At 38.4% G+C, this 27,951-nt stretch overlaps 1 protein-coding gene across 4 annotated transcripts in view; it reads left to right on the forward strand.

The window, feature by feature from the left end:
- Positions 1-27,951, forward strand: part of LOC111145393 (zinc finger RANBP2-type containing 1) — a 57,206-nt gene that overhangs the window by 5,798 nt on the left and 23,457 nt on the right. For 3 of the 4 annotated variants that reach the window (XM_022500269.1, XM_022500268.1, XM_022500267.1), the window contains one exon: positions 14,691-15,541. In XM_022500269.1, coding sequence (XP_022355977.1) covers positions 14,728-15,541 — 814 coding nt within the window. In that variant the 5' untranslated portion in view covers positions 14,691-14,727. Of the gene's footprint in view, positions 1-14,690; positions 15,542-27,951 lie in introns of those variants that run through there. The other variant, XM_022500270.1, reaches the window with a different exon arrangement.

The following is a 27,951-nucleotide window of genomic DNA, read 5'->3' on the forward strand; positions in this document are numbered from 1 at the left end:
GATGGGGGGTGCATGGGAAGGGGCAAGCATCCTGTGCAGAAGCAAACCTGTGTGTGAGGGCATGGAGATTGAAAATTACATGCCTTGCTTAAGGACCAGCAGAGGCTTCAGGATAGCTAAAGCATGTGGATGAGGTTGGAAAGACACTCCTATCTAGTCCTTGTCTCACTTTCCCAGAGCTTGTATTGTGGGGCTGGTGGAGGGACCATCTAAAGAAAGGTGGAGTGACCCTCTTCCGTATGGCTCATCCTCACAGATAGGAAGAGAGAATTCTGTCTCCCTATTCGTCTGTCTCCCTTTGTGTGTATGGTGGGATATAAGGGGAATTTTTATTAAGTTGAAAATCTGAAGGCATTATTTTTATAGAAATTCATCTAGCAGATTAATTTTTAGGTACCTACTGTGTAAAACTGTTACTGAATTAAAACATTTAGTATGACCTACTCACGTTAAAGCAGCCATACTGGATGTTGGGATACCCAGGTGAACAAGACTTGTATTTACATTCCTCTATGGAGAGGCAATCTAGGAGCAGACAAGGAAAACAAACCAGCTAGTGATAAGTGCCCTGCAGATAACGCAAGCCGGGTCATGCGGTGGATGTGATTGAGTGGTCCGGGAAAATTTTTCTGTGGATGTGGTGTTAAAACCTAGATCTCAGTGACGACAGCTGACCACATGCAAGTCTGGGGATAGAGCAGTCTAGGCAGAAGAGATTTCAAATACAAAACTCTTAATGTGAGATCAAGCTTGCTGGTAAAAGGGAACAGAATGAACTCCAATTTTATGTAGAGATTTTCAAGAAATGCTGGTAAATTTTAATTTTATTCGGAGTGGATCAGAAGCCATTAGAGGCTTTTAAATCCTTGTGTTGTGACCTTGTTTACATTTTCTAAAGAATCCCTGTGGTTTCTGTGTTTGGGTGGTGGATAGGGTAGGAAGCAGTAAGAAGAGTGGGGAGGCTTTGCAGTAATCCACAGGAGAGTTGATGGCTGGGACTAGGGCTGTGGTAGGGGATTCTGGAGGAAAATCAAGATTTTGGGATTTATTTTGGAGGTAGTATCAGTGCCTTGTGGTAGCTAGAGACAGTGACTATAGTCAGCCTGTCCTGTCACCTAATATTCATGTTTTATTCTAGGGAAATGTTTTTGTAATCCTGGAAGGCTGTGATAGACTAATGAGAAAAAAACGGGAGTCAGAATTTGGGGTTTACTTCTAAAACTTTGTGACCCTGGGCAAGTCATTTTACTTTTTCTAGTGCCCTGGATTCCTTGTCATTAAAATGAATATACTTGTAGCTCAGGGAGATTCTAGATATCTTAGGGGTGAATACCTGAGGGTTTTTAGGATTAAGGGAAGTAATGTAAGTGTTTTGTGGCCTAAAAGTCCATACATAATTTAAGGTGGTGTTATTTCAAGATGGCAGTTGTTGGTAAATATTAATTATGGGATATGGATCTTGAGGTTATTGGTTTTAGTACCTACTTAAAGACAGGTATGGCATTTTCATAATTTTTTTCAATGGACCCTTGGGTCTTATTCATTTGGCCAGTATCTGAGATTCAGTAAGAAGTGGAGAGGGACTTGAATTTGTGTCTAAGAAGTACAGTACATTTTCCTGTATATGGGAGAAATGAGTACAAATATCAAGAGATGGAACTGATCTTCCCATAGTAGATTAGAGTAGATTTCACCTTAACACTTTGGTGGAAGGCACTGGTACATTACTGAAGGAAAATGTTGAAGGATTTTTTTTTTTTAAGATTTTTATTTATTTATTCGACAGAGATCACAAGTAGAGAAGCAGGCAGAGAGAGAGGGGGGAAGCAGGCTCCCCACTGTGCAGAGAGCCTGACCCAGGGCTTAGTCCCAGGACGCTGAGATCATGACCTGAGCTTAAGGCAGAGGCTTAACCCACTGAGCCACGGAGGAGCCCCCGTAGGATATTCTTGAAGTGCGTGTGTATTTGTGTTTCAGTGACTGAGCAGATACTTGAAGACCTGGCAGGTTGCATGCTCTACCAACTGAGCCAGCCAGGTGCCCCAAGATTCTACAAATCTTACTCAAATTTGGCACTTACTCCATTAATGATCTTTATAAAGGCAAAAGAAAATTTCAGACTATGTGTTGGAGTCTGCCATTAAAAAAAAAAAAAGATTTTATTTGTTAGAGCGCACAAGCAAGGGGAGCTGCCAGCAGAGGGAGAAGCAGGTTCCCTGGAGCCTGACCTGGGACTGTATCCCAGGACTCTGGGATCAGGACCTGAGGTGAAGGCAGACACTTTGACCAACTGAGCCACCCAGGTGCCCGCAAATAGTGATTTTTGAATCCAGTTACCCTTTTTGCATTTATTAGTTGGATTTTTACTGCAAGGAGGAGCTTTCTCATTTACTTGTTTGTGTGTTTATCAATGTCTGTGTAAACTTACAAATTTTAATTTAGTCAGTGTTTTAAAATCTTTATTGTTGGGGCACTGGATGGCTCAGTTTGTCGAGTGCATGACCCTTGGTTTCAGCTCAGGTCGTGATGCCAGGGTTCTGGGATCAAGCCCCGAATCTGGTTGGCGGTGCTCAGTGTGGAGTGTGCTTGAGATTCTTTCCCCTCTCCCTGTCCCTCCCCCTCTGCTGCTCCTCCCCTGCTTGTTCTCTCTTTATCTCCTCTAAAATAAATAAAATCTAAAAAAATAAAAAAATCTTTGTTGTTATTGTTTATGGTGATGCTCAAGTTGATCCAAATTTGGTCAGTAGGAGCTCTTCGTAGTAATTTCTGTCTTTTTTTTTTTTTTTTAAATTTTTTAGGTGTGACTGTATTTCAGATTTGGTTTTATGTTTTAGAGCAGCTTTAGGTTCAACCCAAAAGTTACTGTGGTCTTTTTAAAAACTCTCCATCATTCTTTGAGAGCTGATTTTTTTTTTTTAAGGAGTTTCCTGTGTATTGGTGACAAAAAAATTAAGGAGCAGATTTTAAAAAATAGACTTTATTTTTAGAGCAGTTTAGGTTAATAGCAAAATTGAGCAGAAACTATAAAGAGTTCTTCTATATCCCTTGCCCCAACACAGGCGTAGCCTCCCCCACTGTTAATCAACAAAGTGGTTCATTTGTTTACAATTGATGAATCTGCCATGATAAATCATTATCAGCCAGATTCCATCATTTAAAGTTCACTTTTCGTATCGCCATCCTGTATGTGTCAAAACCCATAGGATGTACAAGTATCCACCATTATAGTGTCATACAGCATATTTTCACAACCCTAAAAATCCTCTCTGCTCTGCCTGTACATTCTTGCCTCCCCACAATTCCTGGCAGCCACTGATCTTTTCACTGACTCGTTAGTTTTGGTTTTTCTAGAATATCATGTAATTGGAATCACACAGTATATAGCAATTTCATATCGGCTTCTTCCACTTAGTAATAGGCATTTAAGGTTCCTCTGTGTCTTTTTATGGCTTGATCCCTCACTTGTTTTTAGTACTGAATAGTATTTCTTTCTTTCTTTTTTTAAATATTTATTTATTTGTCAGAGAGAGCACAAGCGAGGAGAGCAGCAGGCAGAGGGAGAGTTGGCTGAGCAGGGAACCCGATGTGGGACTCGATCCCTGAACCCTGGGATCATGACCTGAGCTGAAGGCCGATGTTTAACTGGCTGAGCCACCTAGGCATCCCTGTGTAGTATTTCATTTTACCTTAGTTTATCCATTCACCTTAGATCATGTGTCACACCTACTGAAGGTGCTTGCGAGTTTTGGCAATTACGAATAACATCCGTATGCAGACTTCTGTGGACGTAAGTTTTCAACGGCTTTGGGTAGATACCAAGGTGCACAGTTGCTGGGTTGTATGAAGAAACTGTCAAACACTCTTTGTAAGTGGCTGTACCATTTTGCATTCCTGCCAGTAATGAATGAGAGGTCTTATTACTTTATGTCCTTGCTAGCATTTTGTGTAGTCAGTGTTCTGGATTTTGGCCATTCTATAATAGGTGTGTAGTGGTATCTAATTGTTGTTTTAATTTGCGTTTTCCTATTGACATAGGATGTTGAGCATTTTTTCATGTGCTTATTGGCCATCTGTAGGTCTTCCTTGGTGAGGTTTGTCTGTTTAGGTCTTTTGCCCATGTTTTAATTGGATTGTTTGTTACTGTTGAGTTTCAATCAGGAGTTCTTTGTATATTTTGAATAAAAGTTCTGTAGCAGATAGGGCTTTTGCAAATATTTTCTCCTATTTTTGGCTTATCTTTTCATTCCCTTGACTGTGTTTTGCAGAGTGGAAGTTTTAATTGTAATAAATACTTCAGGAAGTATTTCTTTCATGGTATTTTATCTAAAAAGTCATTGCCATAGCTAAGGTCATCTAGATATCCTTTTATCTTCTAGGAATTTTATAGTTCTTCATTTTTTTTTAAAAGATTTTATTTATTTATTTGACAGAGAGAAAGAGAGATCACAAGTAGGCAGAGAGGCAGGCAGAGAGAGAGGGAAGCAGACTCCCCGTTCAGCAGAGAGCCTGATGTGGGGCTCGACCCCAGGACCCTGAGATCATGACCTGAGCTGAAGGCAGAGGCTTAACCTACTGAGCCACCCAGGCACCCCTATAGTTCTTCATTTTACATTTAGGTCTGTTATCCATTTTTGAGTGAATTTTTGTGAAGGATGTGATGTCTGTGTGTAGAGTAAATTCTTTGCCTGTGGCTGTCTCGTTGTTCCAGTGCCTTTTTTTTTGGGGGGGGGGGGAAGACATCTTTTCTCCATTGTATTGCCTTTACTCCTTTGTCGATGATCAGTTGACTATATTTGTGGGTCTGTTTCTGGGCTCTGTTCTATCCCATTCGCTTATTTGTCTATTCTTTTGCCAGTAACACACTGTCTTGATTACTGTAGCTTTATAGTAAGTTTTGAAGCTAGGGGGATCAGTTCTCAGACTTTTTCTTTCTTCACGACTTTTTGGTTATTCTGGAAATTGTGCTTCTCCATATAAACTTAGAATTGCTTTGTTGATACCCACAGAATAACTTGCTGGCATTTTGATTGGGATTGCATTGAATTTCTTGATCATGTTGGGAAGAAGTGAGATTTTGACTGTTTTGAGTTTGCCATTCCATGAACATGGAATAATAATCCATTTATTTAGTTCCTCTTTGATTTTTTTCATCAGATTTTTATAGTTTTTCTCATATAGGTCTTGTATGTGTTTTGTTAGAGTTATACCCAAGTATTTAAATTTTGGGGGTGGTAATGTAAATGGTGGTAATGTTTTTATTTATTTATTTATTTATTTAATTTTTTTATAAAAGATTTTATTTATTTATTTGACAGAGAGAGACACAGTGAGAGAGGGAACACAAGCACAGGGAGTGAGAGAGGGAGAAGCAGGCTTCCTGCTGAGCAGGGAGCCTGATGTGGGGCTCGATCCCAGGACCCTGAGATCACGACCCGAGCTGAAGGCAGTGGCTTAACCCACTGAGCCACCCAGGTGCCTGGTGATAATGTTTTTAATCTCAAAGTCCATTTGTTCATTGTGTTATATAGGAAAGCAGTTGATTTTGTATATTGACCTTTTATCCTGCACCCTTGTTATAATCACTTTATTAGCTCTAGGTGTCATTTTGTTGACTTTCGGGGGTTTTCTACATTTTCGGTCATCCTATCTGTCAAAAAAGACAGTTTTTCTTTGCAATTTGTGTACTTTTAATTTTCTCCTACAGCATTAGCTAGAATTTCTAATTCGTTGTTAAAAGGAATGGTGAGAGGAAACATTTTTCCCTTATTACTGATCTTAATAGAAAAGTTTCTGGTTTTTCATCATTAAATATGATGTTAGCTGTGGGTTTTTGTATATGCTCTTTACCATGTTGAGGAAGTTCCCCTGTATTTCTAATATGCTGAGAGTTTACCCCATGCTTCATGGATTTGGCCATTCTAATGGGCTTGTTGGATTTTGTTAAATGCCTTTTCTGCATATATTTGTTGTGGGTTGTTGGATTTTGTTAAATGCCTTTTCTGCATGTATTTGTGTGACCTTGTGGGTTTTTTTTCTTTTTTAGTATGTTGATATGAAGGATTACATTAGTTGATTTTTTATTTGAACATTGAACTAGCCTTGGATATCTGGGATAAACCCCACTTGCTTGTGATGTATAATTCTTTTTATACATTGTTGGAGTTGAGGTTTGTTTTGTTGAGGATTTTTGCGTCTCTGATCATGAGAGACATTGGAAAGACCTTTTTTTTTAAAATCACTTTTTAACTTAGTTTTCTGAAGTGTGACATTCACCTGTCGCAAGTTTACATTGAAATAAACTTTGGTTCATATTTTGAGAGATTTTCTCTATTTTATGACCTGTACCTGCAAGTTATTAGAAAGAAGCTGTATTTGTAAGTTTTACAAATGTTTTAACATTGCTTCTCAAACACAAATATTTATTATTAGACTCAAGAGTCATAAAATTCTGTAAAATTACTACAGAAGTTTGAAAATGTTTACTCAGTTTCTCTACAGACCAGTAAACAGTTTGTAGACTGTCACAGGCCCCTGGCAAACATTTGAGTAGCAGTCTGAATATTATGCAGTGTACTACTTCTTTTCTTGCTCTTTTTTTTTTTTTTTTAAAGATTTTATTTACTTATTTTAGAGAGAAAGCATGAGCATGGGGGCGGAGAGGGGCAGAGGGAGAGAGAGAATCTTAAGCAGGCTACATGCTGAGCGCAAGAGACTGACTTGAGGCTCCTTCCCAGGACCATGAGATCACAGCTGGAGCTGAAACCAAGAGTCCACTCCTTAACTGCGCCACCCAGATGCCCCTCCTGCTCTTTTTCTAATAGTCTGAGCCTTAATTCTCAGTCTTTAACAGCATTTGTTACTTTTGTAATAGATTTGAAAATGATGAAAAATAATGAAAAATAAAATTTTTCATTGTGAAAAGCTTCAAACATGCATACACACATACATAGAGAGAGACTAGGAAAATGAATTCTCATACTCTTGTCACCCAGGTACTAATACCTGGCCGGTCTTGTTTCATTTATGTTCCTCTTGCTTCCTCCCAAGGGAGTATTTTAAAGCAAATTCCAGACATTTTACAGCAATGTAAATATTTTCAGTAAGAGAAAAGGACCTTTTTTTTTTTTTTTTTTTTTAAAGAAAGGAAGGTGGGGTGAGAGGCAGACAGACAGAGAACCTTAAGCAGGCTCCATCCTACGTGCTGAGCCTGATGCAGGGCTTGATCTCATAAACCTGAGATCTTGACCTGATCCAAATTCAACTAACTGAGCCACTTAGGCACCCTGAAAAGGATTTTTTTTTTTTTAAAGATTTTATTTATTTGTTTATTAGAGAGAGAGAGAGAGAGAAAGCAATGGAAGGGGGAGGGTCAGAGGGAAAAGCAGAGTGGGAAGCCCGATGTGGGACTCCATCTTGAGACCTAAGCTGAAGGCAGACAGACGGTTAACCAACTTAGTCACCCAGGTGCCCTGAAAAGGTCTTTTTTAAGAGCATAGGTACCGCACTGTTAATCACACCTTAAAATTTTAATAATTTCTTAATATCATATCAGTGTTTAGGTTAATTTTTAATACGTATTTAAGTTTTAATACACACCCCCACACACAGGGATTTGCTGATTGCATCTCCATGGAATCAGTTCTGTCTCGCCCCTATAATCCTGCAAACTGGTAATTAGATGTGGAAGCGTGATCTTACTCAGGTTTGATAACTATTATTATTTGGCACAAGTAATTCATAGGTGGTATGGTATATGAATGTTTGATAGCTTTATTTTAAAAATAAGTTTTTGATACTGCTTATATCTATTAAGTGATTGTTACCTTGATATTAGTATGTATTTTAAAAATTGGGCTTGCTACCAGAACTTATAACAAATGGAGCAGGGAAAAGGTAGGAAAATGTTTCATTATCTCTGGAAATAGAGTATTTGCAAAACAAATTCAATGAACAAGATACTAAAGTGAATCTTTACATTGAAGAATATTGAGATGCTTTGATAGTTACAGTTTAGTATATGGGGTGGAGATTCTCAAGATTATCTTAATTCATTTCTTTTTTTTTTTTTTTAAACAGATGTGAGAGTTGAGGCTCTAAGAGAAAATTGATTTACTTGCTATGTCGCAGTCTTTACTTTCCTTTGAAACAGGACTATGTGTAGGTGCTGCAATTCATACACATCTGTCGTTTGGGGGAGATTCTCCCTTTTTCGATTGCCCAATGAAATGGAAGCCTTTTCTTTAATTTTAATCCATATACTGTGGTTTCTTTAGTAATTTGGATTAGTGTATTAGTTTAAGGGAAGTCAGGTTGGTTTTTTGTTTTTTGTTTTTTAAGATTTATTTATTTGAGAGGGAGAGAGAGAGAGAGCATTAGTGGAAAGTGCAGAGGCAGGGAGAGAGAATCTCAAGCTTATCTCATGACCTGACCTGAAATCAGACGCTTAACTCATTATGCCACCCAGATGCCTCCAGGCTGGCTTTAATAATATTTTCTTTCTCAGGGATTGTCTCCAAAATAAAAACAAAACAAATCAAAAAAACCCTTAAGGTATTTTATAGTTGAGAACCATGGTGACTATTTCCAAGTTGTTTTATTCCCCCACTCAGTTTTAGATGCTAAATTTAGTATATTTTGTTTTATAAATAACCTTTTTTCTTTCTTTTCTTTCTTTCTTTCTTTCAAGTTGTTTTTATTCCCCCACTCAGTTTTAGATGCTAAATTTAGTATATTTTGTTTTATAAATAACCTTTTTTCTTTCTTTCTTTCTTTCTTTCTTTCTTTCTTTTTTTTTTTAAAGAGAGAGGGACAGAGAGAGAGGGAGAGAGTCTTTCCCAGGCGGGGCTCGATCTCAGGACCCTGAGATCATGACCTGTGCCAAAATCAAGAGTTGGACACTTAAGTGACTGAGCCACCCAGGTGCCCCTTATAAATAATTTTTTAAGGTCTTACTGCTCAACTTTTTAAAGATTTTGTAATAGTTCTCAGTCTAGATATGCCATGGGAATATTCTGTATAATTTTATTTATTTATTTAAATATTTTATTATTGGACAGAGAGAGCACAAGCAGAGGGAGTCGCAGAGGGAGAGGGGCCCTAGACAGGTTCCCAGCTGAGCAGGGAGCCTGACAGGGGCTTGATCCCAGAATCCTGGGCTCATGACCTGAGCTGAAGGCAGACGCTTAACCAACTGAGCCACCCAGGCATCCCTTGAGATCTGATTCTTGATTACTTTTTACAAAATTTCGCATAGATTTAGCACTCTCAGAAGGTATTTAATGATTGCAAAAGTTTTTGTTACGTTTACGGGACACAAAGGACTTGTGTCCTTTACATTGCAGGACTTGAATAGTTAACCCGCTCATGAGTGCCTGTGGTTTGAAATACCTAGTTGTTGGTGGTGGACATTGTCTACTGAGGTCTTGCCACAGGAGTGGATCCCATCCTCTAAAATTTCTTTTTGCCTGAAATTGCTCTAAGCTCTACTCCTCTCTTTTTTCAATACACTCAATATGGTCTGTTCTGTGGATTTTACTAAACACAGGGCTGGTCCACATTCCATGCTACTTGATGCCCTGAGCCACAGTTTGTTTTTTTTTTTAAATTATTTATTAGAATGTGTACATGCGTGCTGAGCAAGCATGGGTGGGGGGGATATGGAGGGGCAGAGGGAGAGGGAGAGAGGGAGAGAAACTTAAGCAGCCTTCATGCTGCTTGTGGAGCCTAGCCAGATGTGGGACTTGATCCCACAACCCTGAGATCATGACCTGAGCCAAAACCAAGAGTCTGCCCCTTAATGGACTGCACTACCCAGGCGTCCCTGAGCCACAGTTTTTGAAAGCTTGGCTACCTGATTGAAAACTGAGGGAGGGAATAATACAGGGAAGACAACACACACAAATTAGTATTCTGGAAACTAGTACCAGGAGGGAATACAGTTAGTGTCAAATGCCAGTAGAAGTGTGGTGGTTTAGTATACTTGAAGTGATTTGGAAAATACTCGTAAGAGAGATGAGACTTGAACCGAGCTTTGAAGAAGGGATGGGATTTGCCACAGGTTGGGCATGTGTATCTGTTATGCTTGGGTTTGTAAAGGTAGTGCCTTCGTGTATCATTGGGGTGGGTTGGGGGTGGTAATTGCATGAGGCTAGGGTATGTGTGAGGTGTTTGGGAGTGAGTCTGTGAGGTGGGTTGTGTGTATGACTATGGGAAGGAGTTGGGAGTTCTTACTGTTGTGGAATTGCTTAGGAAAGAGTGCTTTGCTATTAGGAGGGTTTTTCTGGTAACAGTAAGCTGGGTGGATTTCGAAAGGGAAGGCACTTCGAAGGCTGTTACAGTAGTTCTGACCTGAACTGAGAAGGGTTGATGGCAGTGGGAAATGGGAAGAAAGGAACTGATTGGACAGAAATCACTAGAGAGACTCTGGTGGGGGGAAGGGCAAAATTCAAGAGGATTCTGCCTTTCTCTACTGGGTGCAGAGGTCCTCATGGTGTCCTTAATGGAAATAGGAGAAATCAGCGTTAAGGGTTTGCTGTGAGAGGAAGAGAAGAGGTTTAATGTAGGATGTGATAAGGTATTGGAGCCCTGAAATGAGGTCAGATTTATGGATAAAGGGTTCACTGTATCATCAGTCTTCAGGATCTTGCTCAAGGCCAGTTGTTTTTTTCTGTTGACTGTTGGAGGAAGGACAGTGATGTAGAAAGATGTGGAGGAGAAAAGAGGGGAATGACTGTGTGGAGTTTTGGCTTAAGAGTTAAGTAGTACTTTTTATATATCGGTATTACAGTTCAGAATTACCATGTGATATTGTAACAAAACCTGAAAATTCAGCATGCTTGGAATAACCTAGTTTTAACTTGCATCTCTGTTCTGCTCAGATGCTTTCTGAGCATTTATAAATTTCCATAGATTTATGTTAATTAATATTTATATCAACAATTTATATTAATGAGTTAGTGTTTATATTACTGAGTACAGACTCATATTTAATAAAGCTAATACAAAACCTTAAAGACTGCTGTTAGTCCTTCATTTGGATGACTTAATTTGAAACTAACTGGCAGGGGGGCTTCTCTGTTTCTTTTCTTCTTATTTTTTTTAAAGATTCATTTATTTGAGAGAGAGAGAGCATACATAACAGGAGGAGGGGGACAGGGAGAAGCAGACTCCCCATTGAGCAGGGTATCCTGACCTGGGGCTTGAGATCATGACCTGATCCGTAGGCACATGCTTAACCAGTTGAGCCACCCTGGCGCCCTGTTTCTTTCTTAAGGAGTTTATACACGATGAGGATTATTTCACTTCTCCCATTTTTTTTTCATAGGGTTTTAGTAGGTGGTTGGGAGAATTTGTAGGGTAGCTATGATTTTGAGGAATTTCCTTTAATAGAGATCTGGTTCTTCAACAATGTTTGGTAATGCTTCACTAATATGGGCTAATTAATTTATTATTAAGCATGACAATATAAAAAATGTTTAATTGATAGCTTCTCTTTTCCCCTGATCATTAGTCTGTATACTCATAATACTTGGGCTTTTATTATTATTTCAACTGGGAAGTATATAATCAAAAGCAGTTGTCAGTTTAGGACTGATTGATATACTTGGAGACATTATTCAGTCTGTCTACAGGTAGAACTTGATGCACAAATGGATTCATGGATTCTTTGATCCACAGGATGAGAATTGTTGGTGTGGCATTTGAACCAAGGAATATTTGTTTGAAGAGTAGAAGTTGTGTGTGGTTCTCCTTAAAGAGGGTCCAGATTGTGCAGATTTTGTTTTTGCTTTTTATTGTACCAATTAATGCAAGTATAATTCATTGGATAGAATTTGGAAGTGTTTCCATGTAAAATTAGACTTGCAAATTAAATTTACTTGGGTATATGACTGTTAACATAAAAGATATTTTGTAACAGTTTTATTTTGCTGTACAGTATTAATTCTCAGAGCTGGTTGCTATTAAAAATAATTTTATGTTTTTTTGGGGGATTTTTGACATCTGGAAGAAAAAATGTACTTAGTGTTAATTTGTTGTCAGTAATGCAAAATCATATAGTTGAGCCAAAGTCATCTTTACTCTTCCATTCCACTTACTGATTACAGCAGGTATAAATGGCTCTCTCAGATAATCCTCTCCAGTGAGTTTTAGTTTTCAGTTACTAAAAAACGGTATTTCTCCAAAACCTCACTTTCCCGTAGAGTTGACACTGTATACATCATTATTTAATATAATTCACTTGCCTTAAAACTTTGGAGCATGGTTTTGGTATTGCTTAGTTACCTGGATTTTTGAAGAGGGAGGCTACTTACCAGGCATATATGACAGTGACTCTATTTTTTATGACAGTTTTTTGTTTTTTTGGTCAGATGTGGACATTTAAACATGCTGTGCTGGCACATTAATTCCATGAAGATGAGCTAAGATAATGTAAATTTACAAGCTGTTCAGTTGAGCCTATAAACATACCAAACTAAGACTTAGTGAAGCAAGCATGAAATTTTGAATGTGAATATTTTGAATGAAATACTGAAATTACGTGTAGTAGCCCTGGATATATATTCATTATGTCATTTGTTCTTGTCATGATAAGTTTCTACTTGACCATGTTTTTTTTCCAGTAGCACAAGCAACTTATTTATATTTCATTCCTGAGAAACTAAAGGAAGAAACTGCCTAGTGAATATGAAATATGAACTGTATGATTATAGTTTCTTGCTCTTTAGCACACTTTTGGACTGCTGTTAGAGTGTATGTAATCTGTGTGTACAAACTGAATTTCAAAATCTAAGCATTGTAAATATAAATAACCTGGGTTGGGGGGAAATACAATTGCTGAAGGAGAAAAAGACTTCAGGCTAAATACAAGCAGTATTTATTTTTTGCTTTTCTACTTAGTTTACATCCTTTCTCTCTTCAGTAATAACAAGTAATATGGGTAGGAACTGATTTAGCACGACTAAGTTAATATTAAGGATACCATTAGTTCACATACACACACGTTTAACGCTTTAGAGAAAAATGTCTTTCCCATGTCTATTTGACTGACCAGCCCAATCAGTTAGCTAATTTTGTTGCTAAATAAATTTAATTTATTAAATTACAATGCTAAATACAGTTCATTATTAAAAGAAATGAATAGGATTAAAATAAAGGCTTTTTAAAAAATAAATACTTCTGGATAAAATAGCAGGCTTCAAGTGAAACTCAGTTTTGGTTTCCTTTACAGGACTAGCTATTCACAGTCAGACAGAACTACTTAGCACGCTTTGCCAGTGTCTCCTGAGGAAGTCAGAATCTGAGCCAGCATGAAGACTGAATCTTGTCTTTGGTCTGATTTATAAGTCATACTTTTATTCTAACCATGTGCAAGGTGGAGGTTATAGCATGGAAACTAAAACCTTAGTAAGTGTGATTTTTATTTTAGCTAATAAATTATAGCCTTTCTTGTAGTGAATTTGTCTTAACAGTTCACACTATAAATGGGGTGAGGACTTGGCAAACAGAGACATAGTAATAAACACATACAAAGTGAAAGATTAAGCTTTTCAGGTCAGGAAAAATCCCTGAGAAAGGGAGGCAAAAGCTTCTGTTACTCTGCCTAGGACTTTTTACTTTTCTCGTTAAAAATATGTGGCAGGATAATACTTAGTTGAGAAGGGATATAAGTAAATGAAGAGTCAGGCTTTAGTGGCAGCCATTAAAAAAAGTAATTATTAAATTTGCTGTGGAAGTTAGTTCATAAATTAGTTGGCATTAAATCATGAAGTCTTCATTTTAGTGTAGTGTTAGTAATAAGCCCAGTGTAGAATCCTATGAACTTTTTAAAATATTGAATATAGGTTTTTAGTATGAATTGAATTTTGAATGTATTTTAAATACTGAATATTTTGAGTATGAGTATTCAAAATTCTATTGGCATGAGTATGCTAGTAGTTATCTTAGGGACATTCTGTTGATTTTATTGTCCCAGTAGATGATGTATAGTTTTTATTTTTTTGTGCTTCAGAGATAACTAGATTTTGAAGGGTGTAGGCTATCAAGGAACTTGATCTGTATTTCATAGTGTTACTTTTCTGATTGTAAGGATTACTCTTCAACATTTTTCTTTTCTGCCTGTGCTTAATAAGAGCAGTGGATAAGTAGCACTTTTAAGCTGCTTTTTCTTCCTTAGCAAAAATGATAGAGTTGACTTTGTTTGATCTTCTGAATTCTTCAGTGAATCAAGCATAAGGATACTGTACCTAGATAGCATAAGAATCTATGTTGTTCATAATTTGAGAATGGTTACGTGTTTAAGTTATTTGATTGTGTTCTTTCCCTTCTCTTTGAATCTTAACTATTGGTTACTCTTCTAAATCGATGGTGATGACCTGGCTTAAATTAAACATCTATTAGTGGCCTCTCTGTTTTAACTTGCTTCCCTCTTAGAACAAACCTCCCTTTATCTTCTGCTTATCCCTTTTGCATTCTAAAGTACAATTTCATTAAATCCCTGAAGTCTAAGATTTTTCTTTGGAAACTTGTCTTTGGTGTCTCTAATGGAAATTGGAAAAGTAAGGATAGTTCATTGCTAAATCTCACAGGCTGCTTTTGTGAGATTTATATTTTATAAGTTGAAGGGTACTTTGGGGCACAGAGATGGAATTATGTAGTTATTGTTTTAATAACTATGTCCTAATTATTTATAGCTTCCTGCCTGACATAACTCACTTCAAGAAGAGCACAATGTCAGAACGTGGAATTAAGTGGGCTTGTGAATATTGTACGTATGAAAACTGGCCATCTGCGATCAAGTGTACTATGTGTCGCGCCCAAAGACCAAGTGGAACAATTATCACAGAAGATCCATTTAAAAGTGGTTCAAGTGATGTTGGTAGAGATTGGGATCCTTCCAGCACCGAAGGAGGAAGTAGTCCTTTGATATGTCCAGACTCTAGTGCAAGACCCAGGGTTAAGTCTTCATACAGCATGGAAAATGCAAATAAATGGTCATGCCACATGTGTACCTATTTGAACTGGCCAAGAGCAATCAGATGTACCCAGTGCTTATCCCAGCGTAGGACCAGGAGTCCCACAGAATCTCCTCAATCCTCAGGATCTGGTTCAAGACCAGTTGCTTTTTCTGTTGATCCTTGTGAGGAATACAATGATAGAAATAAACCGAACACAAGGACCCAGCACTGGACTTGTTCTATTTGCACGTATGAAAACTGGGCCAAGGCTAAAAAATGTGTTGTTTGTGACCATCCCAGACCTAATAATATTGAAGCAATAGAGTTGGCAGAGACTGAAGAGGCTTCATCAATAATAAATGAGCAAGACCGAGCTCGGTGGAGGGGAAGCTGCAGCAGTGGGAATAGCCAAAGAAGATCACCTCCCACTACAAAACGGGACTCGGAAATGAAAATGGATTTTCAGAGGATTGAATTGGCTGGTGCTGTTGGCAGCAAGGAGGAACTTGAAGTGGACTTTAAAAAACTAAAACAAATTAAAAACAGGATGAAAAAGACTGATTGGCTATTCCTCAATGCTTGTGTGGGTAAGTTTCTACATTTTTTGAAGGGGATGGGAATAGGTATTAAGAATGACATGAAAGATGTAAACAGTATCAATATTATTTAGGATTTAGGTCATTCAGCATGATAGCTGTACTCCCACTAAGCATGCATAAGAATCTGTATTTGTGATCGTGTTATAGCTTTATCCTAAATCGCCTCCATTTCATTGTGTGTCTTTCCGTCGTAAAGGAGAAAAACTTTCTAAGTTAAAGTTTTTTACACATCAGTAGGAGAAAAATATACCTGGAGTTTGAAACTGCTGCTCTGTTCATTTTAACAAGATGTGACTGAGGAACACCAGCTGCTGCTTCGGAGTGTTTGTAAACAGTGTGAGCTTCTTGTGATGACAGAAGCTTTAGTCAGATGTTAAAAATATCACAAAAATGACTCCAAGAAGTTGAACAAACATAACATTGACCTTGAAAATACCGATGTTAAATTTAACATGAATGTCATGTAGTTAATACTGGCAGATTTTACAAAACTGATTTCACGTAGCCAGCTGGATTCCACAGTTCAAATCATGATGTGTGTGTGTATTGTGGTTTTAGTGCTTCCTAAAGAAATTCTGGATATTGATTCCCAGTTACTGGTTCAGACCTGTTGAAGGACCAGGACATGTTGGAGAGTAGGGTTTTCTCTAGTTACCAACCTTGTCCATTAAATGTTTGTGACGTAATTCACAAAAGCAGTTATTGGACACCCTGTGCTTTTTTGTTTCTCTTGAGTAGGTTAGCTTTTTGAGTTTTATGATTTAAATTATCATAATTTTTGATAATTTAATGGGGTTTAATTATCCCCACTGGGGATATTTTGGGTGGTGCTTGCTTTGACATTCTGTTTTTTTTTTAAAAGATTTTATTTATTTATTTGACAGAGATCACAAGTAGGCAGAGAGGCAGGCAGAGAGAAAGAGGGAAGCAGGCTCCCCGCTGAGCAGAGAGCCCATGTGAGGCTCCATCCCAGGATCCTGGGATCACGACCTGAGCCCAAAGGCAGAGGCTTTAACCCACTGAGCCACTCAGGCACCCCTGACATTCTGTTTTGTAGAGAAAATTTTTGTAAAGGATTATTTGGAGTGACTAATGTTAAATATTGTGTGGAAGAGTAGCTAAGCCTTAAATATAGCTTAGCTGTATGTGTATGTTTTTTACAGGTATGAATTTCTTTTGTTTACCCTCCTGAATATAGTGCCAAGAACAGAAGATATAACTATATGAACTTGTAAGTCCTAAGCGTAGATTTCAAGAAATCTGAGTTTTTTATTTTAGTTTTGTTCTGGTAAAAAGAATGTCCCAGAAGGTGAGTCCTTCTGAACACCAAAACACAATAGACACTTAGTAACTCTTAGCTCCAGTTTTCTTCTGTCCGAGGACTAGAGATGAGAGCACACTGACCCATTTTAGATTATATGTGTTTTTCCATTTCATCCCATAGATTTTTTTTTCCCCTCCAAGTTGGGGTACCCTATATGGCATAATTTTCCTTTTTTTTTTTTTTTAAAGGAGATACATTGTATTTATTTTATTGAGGCCAAAGTGGACCCTTAACATAAAATTCACCATTTTGAAAGTGAACAAATCAGTGGCATTTAGAGCATTCACAGTGTTGTGCAGCCACCACCTGTCTGGCGCTAAAACATTTTCATCACCCCAAAAGGAAACCCTGTAAACCTCTACCTCCCCTCCTCTCCCAAGTCCCTGGCAATCATGTCTGCTTTCTGTCTCTCTGGATTTACCTATACTGGATATTCCATATAAATGGAATCTTATGTGACCTTTTGTATCTAGGTATGATTGTCTTTAAATTACCTGAATGCCTTTTGGAAACTCTTAAATCGTTTTTGCAGGTGGTAATGGACTAAGCATACATTTAGTACAAGGTCGTTTTATAGTACACGTAAGTTTACAGATGGAAGTGAAGTACATTGCGACGATTATTAACTTCTGTTGGGGTCTTAGAATCCTTTAGAAATCAGAGATTCCTTCTTCAAGTTAGTGTATCTCAGGACAAGTAATTCTGCTTTGAAATATTTTCTCTTCTTGAAACACAGATTAAACGAATCAATATAACTTTGTCTATGCGGCTGTTACTTCTTTATGATGACTCTTATTTTGTTGCTACCTTTTATTTCTTTCCACATACCCTTATTTCTTTTGGGATAATCATCTTTGTACCTCTTTGCATTTTGATGGCTGTGATTTCATTTTAAAGTGGAACAAAAACTTACGCCAGCAGGTCCAGTACTGTGTTTGATCTTATTTCATTTACCAAATGGTTTGTTATTAGGTCCCTGTTCCCACCCACTCCAGAGTTTCTAGGTTCTTAGGGCTAAGTATTAATTGTATTTAGTTCTTAGTAATGTGCATTCTCTTTTCCCTATCAACAAATACTTTTAACTTCACCATACAATATGGTTCTGAACTGTTGTACCAGAAATTATGACTGTGTCTTTATTGGGTAGTGCTATCTTGATTTGTAAACATCACTGAAATATGTGTAAAAAAAATTTTTTTTTGTTTACTTTGTGTTTAACAGAAGCTCACATGTACTGAACATTAATCTTTACCTCCCTTTTTCTGCCTACTTTATGTTCTCCAGGTTTCATTAGATATGGTATATTATGGCTTGTCCATGTTAGGCATTTAAGAAAATCATCTCTGTGGTCCCCTTGGTAGCACATAAAAAAATAATCTCTGAAGTATATACACTAAGTATAAAGTATTTACTGAGTATAAAATTTATACTAAGTATAAAATGCGAGACTTAACCCCTTTGAAATTGGAAAAAGTCTCAACCTTGTAGCTGGTTAAGATAGAATTAAGGAGGATTCAGTTGTTAAGAAGGCAAGTAAACCAAAGTGCCAGCAGTATTGAGCAAGTTTCTTTTTTACATGACTGTTGGGTATAATTTTCACCTAAGTCATTATTACTATCTTATTAGTGAGCGGACATTGGGGACAGTGATGCCAAGATCTGACATCAGTGAAAGTGGAATCTGGGAGTAGGAACCGGGATGGTAAAGACAGAGGTGTGAATTTAAATGTGCAGTTGTCTCTGGAATGTGTGCAGTTTGGTGCCAGGTGTTTTCTGGGAGGTCATGTTGGTGCTAATCATAGACTGCCTTTCCAGCTGGATAGATAATGTCCCTAGAGAACAGGGCACTACTACCTAACACACCATTTTAGTTCTGCTATTGTATTGAATCAGCTGCCCTTTAGAAGAACATTTTAATTTGTGACCCAAGTTGATCCCTTGAAAAAGTACTGGGTCACGTAAGAATCCCAAATTAAATCTGTGGTGATAGCTTTCTGTCTTCCTGAACCCTGGACTTGTGTATCCAGTTGTATACACCGCATTTTGCCTTGAATAGCTAATATTTCCAACTTCTTTCCAACTTATCGAAGCTGAAACTGAACTGGTCTGCCCCTTAAACCTATTCTTTCGTAGTTCCCTTCTCCCTTGATGGCTGGTTTATCATTCTACCCGCTGTGCCCAAAGCCTCGGTCATCCTTGATTCTCCTTTTCTCTTATGCCTTTCCTACTTGTGAGAAAAACTACTGGCTCTACCTTTGAAATACGTACAGGATCTGCACTTCCATAATCCCTTCTGTCCTTTTTCTCTTTTACAAATTGTTCTCCTCATAGGAGATATTCTTCTAAAACTCTGCTCGAACTAACTCTTCAGTGATCGCCTGTGTTGCTCAGAGTAAGAGCCAGAATCCCTCAAAGAAGATCTAGGCCCCACAGCTGAATTCTGCACCTTCCTCTCCCCACCCCCTACCCCCAACACATTTCCTCTCCCACCTGTCGCTCTCCACTCATTCACTTTAGCCACTCTGGCCACCTTTCTTCTCTACAAATAAACCTCAGGCCTTTATGCTTGCAGTTTGCTCTGCCTGGATTGCTCATTTCTGGATTGCACGATCACCTCATTATTAGTTCCTTCAAATTCTTTTCTCAGTTGCAGCCTTCTCGGTGAGGCTTCCCTGACGGCTCTATGTTCCAGCCCTGTCCTCATCCCCTTCCCCCAGTTTTAATTGTCTTCACAACACTTGCCACTTTATTATTTGTCTCTTTCTTCCTTAGAATTTAAGCTTTGTGAGTGGCAAGAATTTTGTTTCCTTCACAGCTATATCCTGGTACTTAAAACAGTGTCTGACATGTAGCAGACATTCAGGCATTTGTTAAATCATTTCAGTGAATATGTCCTTGTCGAACCTGGCATCTGGACAAATAGAGCTTTCTGCTGCTTTTCTGAATTTCTAGTTTTTTTACTTTCTTCCTAGCTTTCTGTATTTTTTTTACTTTACAGACTACTCCTGAGACTTGACCCTTTGGGAGCCATTTGACTTCTCCCTATCAGGAAAAGCTAGGAAATTGGTACAACAGAGTCTTCTTGGAAGAGGCAGGCCCCAGTTTATCACTAGGCAGTCTGTGGATACGAGCAGTCTGAAGTCAGATTTCTTTACCTTACATTTCTCTGTCTTCCTGCCTTCACCGATGAACATCTGGCAGTCGGGTGAATATATGATATAAAGGAAAAGTCATGTGTATGCTGTGCCTGAAGTCCCAAAGCAAATGCACTTTTTACTGGAACACTTTATAGTCCGTCGTCCTTGCATCTGTGGTGCGGTTTGGCATTTTGTCCCGCCTCCGGCAGCAGCTGCGTCTTTCTTACGCTCAGCGTGTCGGTGGCTGCTAACGGAGATGGGAAGGATTTGAGGTTGGGGATCAGGGTGGTGGGCAAGGTTTAGAGGTACAGTGGTGTAGGGTTGAAACTGGATTTTTAATGGGGCAGTGGCATTACAGAAAATGTGTGCATCAGTAAAGTCTCCTGTTGCTCGCAGGCTTTGGGGTGACCTGAAGCATGCGCTTGTGTCCCCTATTGAGAATCGCTGGTTGAATCGTGATTTCCTTACCAGCGAGCAAGCTGAGACGGAATCATGATGAGTATAGTCTGGGCTATGCCTGAGCAAAATTTTGATGGGTCTAGAAACTTCAATGATTTTTTTTTCTTTTCTTTTCTTTCTTTTTTTTTTTTTTTTCTTTTTTAAGATTTTAGTTCTTTATTTGAGAAAGAGAAACAGATAGCAACAGAGAGCATGAGCAGGGAGGAGAGGGAGAAGCGGGGAGTTGAGTGCCGGGCTTGATCCCAGGACTCCGGGATCATTGATCTGAGCCGAAGGCAGACCCTTAACCAGCTGAGCCATCCAGGTGCCCCGTAACTGTGATTCTTAAAACATAGACAATATGTTATAATTGACTTTTTCTTTCAAGTTGTCCGCAAAGATAGTTCTGTTTGATCAAATATTTCCCCTTTTCTTGTATCGGTGTTGAAAATATTTGTGGCTGTTATTTTCTGTCCTGATGCCAGTTGTATTTTGGTTCCTTGCCTGTGTACCATGCCTTATACATAGCCACTCCGGGGGCCGGGTGCAACTGCAGAAACACCGCTAATTTATATAGTTCTACACATGTCGGAATGTGTTTGTTTGCTTTCACTGATACTCTTGTTTTCCTTCTATTTTTTAATTTTTAATTTTTTTTTTACGTTTGTCATTTTATGAAAAATTAGCAAGTTATAGGCTTATTACATTTAAAAATACTCTATTTTGCTATCATTATTAAGAATTATGGATACGGATGGTTTTTCTCAAGGAAATAATAGTTTACTTCTATTAAGGTTGTAGTGTTTTTCTGGGAAAACAAATGTGTTGCAAAATGTAATGTTCTAAGGTAATTTATGGTGTCTGTATTATTTAGTTTAGAGATAGAATGTGTCTGGTCACATGAGTGTTGTGCAATAATCCACACAAAATTGTATTAACTTCAACAGAAGAAAAAGTCCTGTACAATTAGTTTTTGAGAGATGGTAGTACTATGAACTGGAATGGTAATAAGGTGATATCACGTGTAACAAGGAAAGTACCACATCAGAACAAAACAATTGGAAATCCTTGACGTAAGATACAATGGCGATTTTACCTATTTATTAAGATGTCTTTGTGGCTGACTTTTTAACTTTAGAGGAAACCGAGGGCATATAAATTATTATAAGGAAAGACATGGAAGACGCTTTTATTCTCTAGTTTGGTGTTCTTTAGCTTTTAAAATTAATTTGCTGCAGAGCGATACCTTACTGATGACTTACTTGAAGGCATAAAACATGAAATATCTTGCAAAATAGGCTATTAGGGAGCGGAGTGACGTGTCTAAAGTTGCATTTTTTAGGTGCCCACTACTGCTTGCTTTCACTCTATCCATCCCCCCCCTTTTCTGGTTTACATGACTGATTAAAATAGTGTAACAAGCGGAATAATGCCTTCCTGCCCCCCAAGACATTTAAATTCTAATCCCCAGAGTATATGAATATGCTACTATACGTGCCAGAAGGTATCTTGCAGGTGTAGTTAAATTAAGGACCATCAAATGGAGAGATGATCTCCTGTTATCTGTCTGGGTAGGCGGGCCTAGCACAATCATAAGGGTCTTTATAAACAAGAGGGAGACAGGAGAACCTGTGTCACAGGAGATATGACAGTGGAGCAGCAGAGGTCTTAGTGGTGTAGGACCATGGGCTGAGGAATGCTGGCAGCCTCTATAAGCTGGAAAAGGCAAGGCTCCCCTAGACAGTCCCCAAGGAGCACACCCTGGGCTTAGCCAGTGAGAGCTATGTGGAATGTTTGGTCTTGTCCAGATTTTAAGATAAAAGATTTGAATAGTTTTTAAGCCATTGAATTTGTAGTAATTTGTTAGAGCAGCAATAGGAAATTAATACAAACTTTTCTTTTTTTTTTTAAATTACAAATAGCAACATCAGGGTGTCACATGTGCTTCTGATCTACTGGTTATAAATCACAGGTTTCCATAACCCTGGCTTGGGTTTAGTTAATTTGGTAGAATTGCTCAGAGAACTCAGGAAAACCTTTTGCTTACTAGATGACTAGTTTGTTATAAAAGGCTAGAACTCAAGAACTAGATGGAAGACATGCAGAGGGCAAGGGAGGGGCCTTTCTGTGTCCTGTTGGCTGCCACTCTCCTCGCACCTCTACATGTTCAGCAGCCTGGAAGTTCTCCAGCCCCCTTAGTTCAAGGATTTTTACCGAGGCTTAATTACACAGGTGAGATCAATCAGATCATTGGCCACAGGTGATTAATTCACCCTCCTGCTCCTCTTCTCTCCCTCGAGATGGGAGTGGAATGGGGCTGAAAGTTCCAACCCTCCAATCCCAGGGTTGGTTCCCTTGGCAACCAGCCCCCATCCTTAGGGGTTTTGCAGAAGTCACCTCATTAACATAAGCTCAGAAGTAGAAAAAGGGGCTTGTTTTATGAATAACAAAAGACATTCGGTTTTCCCTTTATCTCTCTGGAACTATTTCAGGAACTGGGAACAAAACTAAATATTACAACAAAAGATGCCCCTAGGGATCTTACTTCAGGAAATTGCAGGCGTTTTAGCAGCTATGTGCCAGGAGCAGTAGATGAAGATCAAGTATATATTTCTTACTCACAGTGAGTTTTTCTTTTTTAGTTAGTTTTCTTTTTTTGTTTTTGCTCTGTGTTTGAAAGGAGTACTGTTAGAGGAACTTTGGAATAATGTTTGATGCCTGTGAATACTGTTTTCAGTCTTGCCCTTTTTCCAAGTCACCTAACTGAATACGCCTAAATGAAAGCTGATTGTTGAGTCCCAAGATAGTCTGTCACTTGCTAATAGTTCTGGGCATTCTATGGTTAAGTCATGTTATTTGAACTTGGATGATTTTTAGTATGATACTTCTATAGTATTTGTTTGCTTTGCTTGGCTTAGCCTGTGTTTGCCTGTTTCCAGTTTGGTGGACCATAGGTGTTTGGACAGTCGTTCTCCCAGTCCTGTGGATCTGCTTCGCGTCCACCGTCACTTCAAGTTGGTAGCCCAGTTGGTAGCCCAGTAGCAGATCTTTGTTCTAATGTGTAATTTTTAGAGATCATCTTCTGGGAGTTCAGAGAGGGAGCTAGTGAAAGAGTTCACTGTTCTGATAGATTTACGTTATGGTATTTTTTAAGTCTGGATTTATACCAGGATGCTAATGAGCTGTTTTGAGTATGAACTTGATTTTGTATTGGTACCAGACTGAGTGTTTTACTGAAAGATACTCTTTTGAGTTAGAGTTCTTTTTCCCTTAATACTTTGCTTTTTTTCCTTAATACCAGGAGAAACTGACAAAAGGTCTTGGGTCTTAATAGTCTTTGACATTTAAAAGCATCACATTAAAAAAAACCCATTAAAAAATAAAAATGTCTTGTTAAAATATCCTATTGAAAGCTTTTAATAGAATCCTAAATACATGCAGACAGACTCCTGCCGCTGATCTTCGACACTGCATCCATAAAAGGAAAGTGCGCTGCTACAGTGCGGGCACTGCCTTGTATGTCCTTGGTTAACTCTCGGTCGTACTCTTATGTGCACATATGTGTGTGTAGCTGTCAGAACTGAGGTGTCTTTTCACTCCATACACGTTCAGACTTGTGGATCTCCTTCCTCTCCAAGGTAGTTGATATTATAGGTAATAGAATTATTTTTAGCACTGTGAATGGAGTAGCTCTACAGATAGCTTTTGTCTTGTTTTTCTTCAAGTTTCTAAGGATTTTCTCTTGTGATTGGAACTCTGGATATAAAATGCAACTTTGTGTTAAATGATTTTTTAAGAAAATCGTGATAGTTCTCAACAGTGTACTGAAGATTGTAATCAGTAAGGAACATGCACATACTTTCTCCTGGCCAGTTCATTCTGGCTTTTGAAGGTGCTTCCTGACATCTGGGATGAGAAGGAAATTTCCAGGAATGAGTGTGTCTCCTAAGACAAATGGATGGGAATGGCAGAAGTAGAGCCTCTGTGGCGTACTTCTGGTTGCCTTTGGTCTGAGACGCAATTGCTGTCTTTTAGAAATGATTGATACACTGGCCTGCCAACTAATAATGTGCCTCCTTATGCTGCAAAAGGGAGTCTGGCAGGTGATTCTTGATTCTGTGGTACTGATCTTTAAATATGCATTGTTGATTTAGTAAAGGCTTTCATTTTTAAAAAGCATTGTATTAAATGAACATATTGAGTTATGAAATCCAAGTGTATTGCTTAAATACTGAATAAAAAAAGATGTGTTTAGACTCCAGTGAACTTTACTGTTAAATAACTTTAATTTAAAACACTTATTAAAGGAAACTATGCACATTAAAAAAAATCAAGCTGTAGAGAGGGAAGAGTTTATAAAGAAAAACCCTTTTTCTTTTTTTCACTCCCAGTCCTGCTGTGCAGAGACAACTTTTCCTCCCATTAATTTTTTATTCTGAGAAATTTCAATTTTTTTTTTAAAGATGTATTTATTTATTTATTCGACAGAGACAGTGAGAGAAGGAACACAAGCCAGGGGAGTGGGGGAGGGAGAAGCAGGCTTCCCGCCGAGCAGGGAGCCAGATGTGGGGCTCTGTCCCAGGACCCGGGGATCATGACCTGAGCCGAAGGCAGACACTTAACGATTGAGCCACCCAGGCGCCACTATTCTGAGAAATCTCAAAACCTGCAGAAAAGTTACAAGTATTAACTATATTTATGCCTTTGACCTAGATTTTCCAGTTGTTGATACTTTGGCACATTGACTCTCTTTCTGTATTTCCTGAACAATTTGCGAGGTAATTGCAGATGTCTTGACATTTGCCCCTATATAGTTCAGCATGTATGTCCTTAAAACAGACATTTTCCCTGCATAACTATATAATATGATTATCAGAAAATTTAATATTGAGAGTCCATATTCAGTTTCACTAATAGATTTTGCTGCAACCCCAATCAAGGCTTGGACGTCTTCTCTATTAGTGTTCTCTCGTTAGGCCCCTCATTTTAGGTCCCTCATTTCTAAACAGTGCCTCAGATGGTTTTTGGTTGTTTTTTTATTTACTCTTTCATGAGATAAACATTTGCAAAGAGTCCAGGCAGTTTTTTCACAGAATGACACTCAATATGGAAATTACTAGATTAAATTAAAATATTTTATCTTTTTTTGGGGGGAGGGAGAAATACTACATAGGTGATACTGTTTAAAGCAGCACCTCTGATATGTCTGAATTATGTCCTCGTGTCATGTTTTTTTTTCTCTGTTTTAAAACTTTAAATGTGGGGGCATCTGGGTGGCTCAGTGGCTAAAGCCTCTGGCTTCGGCTCAGGTCATGATCTCAGGGTCCTGGGATCGAGCCCGGGATCGAGCCCTGCATCGGGCTCCCTGCTCGGCAAGGATCCTGCTTCCCCCCTGCCTGCCTCTCTGCCTCCTTGTGATCTTTGTCTGTCAAATAAATAAATTAAAAAAAAATCTTAAAAAAAAAAAAACTTTAAATGTGGTAAAATACATATGACAAAATTTGCCATCTGAACTATTTAAGAAGATTTATTTATTTATTTTAGAGCACAAGTGGGAGGGGCCGGGAGAGGGAGAGAGAATCTCAAGCCAGCTTCCCACTGAGCATGGAGCTGGACATGGGGCTTAGTCTCGGGACACTGAGATCACCACCTGAGCCCAGACCGAGAGTCGGCAAGTAACGGCACCAAGCAGGCGGCCGCCACCTGAACCACTTGTAATGTACAGTTCAGTGGCATTAAGTACGTTCATACCATGCAGCCATCACCACCGTCCATCTCTGGAACTTTTTTCATTTTGCAGAACTGAACTCTGTAATCCATGAACAAGAGATTCCCATCTCCCTCTTCCTCCAGCCCCCAGCAACCACCACTCTAGTTTCTGTTTCTGTGCATTTGACTGTTCTCTGGGTACCTCACATAAGTGGAATCACGTGGTGTTCTTTTGTGACTCGCTTGTTTAATTTAGTGTAATGTCTCTAGACTTTATTCCTGTAGCAGCACATGTGAGAACTTGCTTCCTTTTTAAGGCTGAATAATACTGTACATACCATATTTTGTTCATCTCTGGAAGGACCCACCAGTCCTCTTGTTTCATCAAGTTTAGACATTATGTACTGACTTCTTAAAACAGTATATGAGAGTTTGGTTCATTTTTAAATAATAAAAGCAGAGCATGCTCATTGTAGAATATTTCAGAGATAAAAGCTGTGAAAAAACAATAGTGTAAAGCATCCGTGTTTAGAGGAAATCTGTCATGTTATTGTGTATTTTCAGTTTTTTTACATTTACTTATTTTTATGTAATTGAAATTGTACTTCTTTTGTTGAACATTATATTCTGAAGTAATAACAATGTTTTCATCCAAAAAAATGTTTTCATCTTTTAAAAAATGAGTGTGTAATAGGACATTTAAGTTGCTATACTTTAACTTGCCCCTTAGCCTTTGGGTTATTTGAACATTTTTTATTCTGATAGTGTTTTGCTGAGCAAAATTGTCAGCATTTTGAACTATTTTCTTGGGTTCGACGAAAGGGAATTACATGATCAGATGATACGGACATAGGCGTGTTGGTGATTAGCTGCCCGGAAGACTGCCCGGATTGTCACCCATCAGCAGGGCCAGAGTGACGGTGTGGCTGGGTCTTTGCTGGGATTTGTTAGTAAGGGAAGCGTACTATCTTGCCTAGTCATTTGTATTTTTCCCTGTGAATTGTTGATTTATGTCTTCTGCCCATTTTCCTTTTATTTTTGTAGCAAGTTATATGAAGTCTAAATATAAACACTTACACTAAAAACTTGCATCAGTCATATTTGCAACGGAATTTGCAAATTCCCCCCTCCCCGCTTTTTTTGTGGGGAGTGTGGGGAGAATTATGTTAATGACGCTTTATCTTTGTTGTTTTTACTCAGTCTTTCAGATTGAACTAAGAATTAAAATATTTTTCTAAATTCCATTAATATGATTTATTAAATAATTATTTCCCCATACCATTTGGGTGGTTCTGTTATCCATAGGATGATTCTACGTCATTTGTTTTGAGGCTATTTTGATGTTTGTTTTTTATATCAGTATCATACTTTTGCTTAAGTAATTATGGCTTTATTATGTATTTAAAAATCTGATAAGGCAAATGTTCGTCCTGTTCACCCTCCAGAATTGACTTTGGAAAAAACTGCACCAATTTCTTTGTTGGTCCATTTATTTTCACACTTAGATATTCATGGAGTGTTTTCCCAAGCACTGTGAAAGAAGTCATGGCTTTCAGGGAGCTTGTGCTCTGATAGAGGAAGATAAAATTTAATAAGTCAGTAGAGCGTGATGAGTTTAGTAGAGGAAGGATAAGGTGATAGAGGATCTGGAAAGGGGTTTCAGGAGGAAGTGACATCTAAGCCAAAATCTTAAAGAGAAGAGGGAAGAATGTTTTGATCTGAGGGAATTGCATGTGTTAAGACCACTCAGAGTCAAGAGAACAACTGATGGAGTTAAGCAGGGTTGATGTG

This window comes from Enhydra lutris, unplaced genomic scaffold (assembly GCF_002288905.1).
Source record: "Enhydra lutris kenyoni isolate GAN:26980312 unplaced genomic scaffold, ASM228890v2 scaffoldscaffold12, whole genome shotgun sequence".
Lineage (NCBI taxonomy): Eukaryota > Metazoa > Chordata > Mammalia > Carnivora > Mustelidae > Enhydra > Enhydra lutris.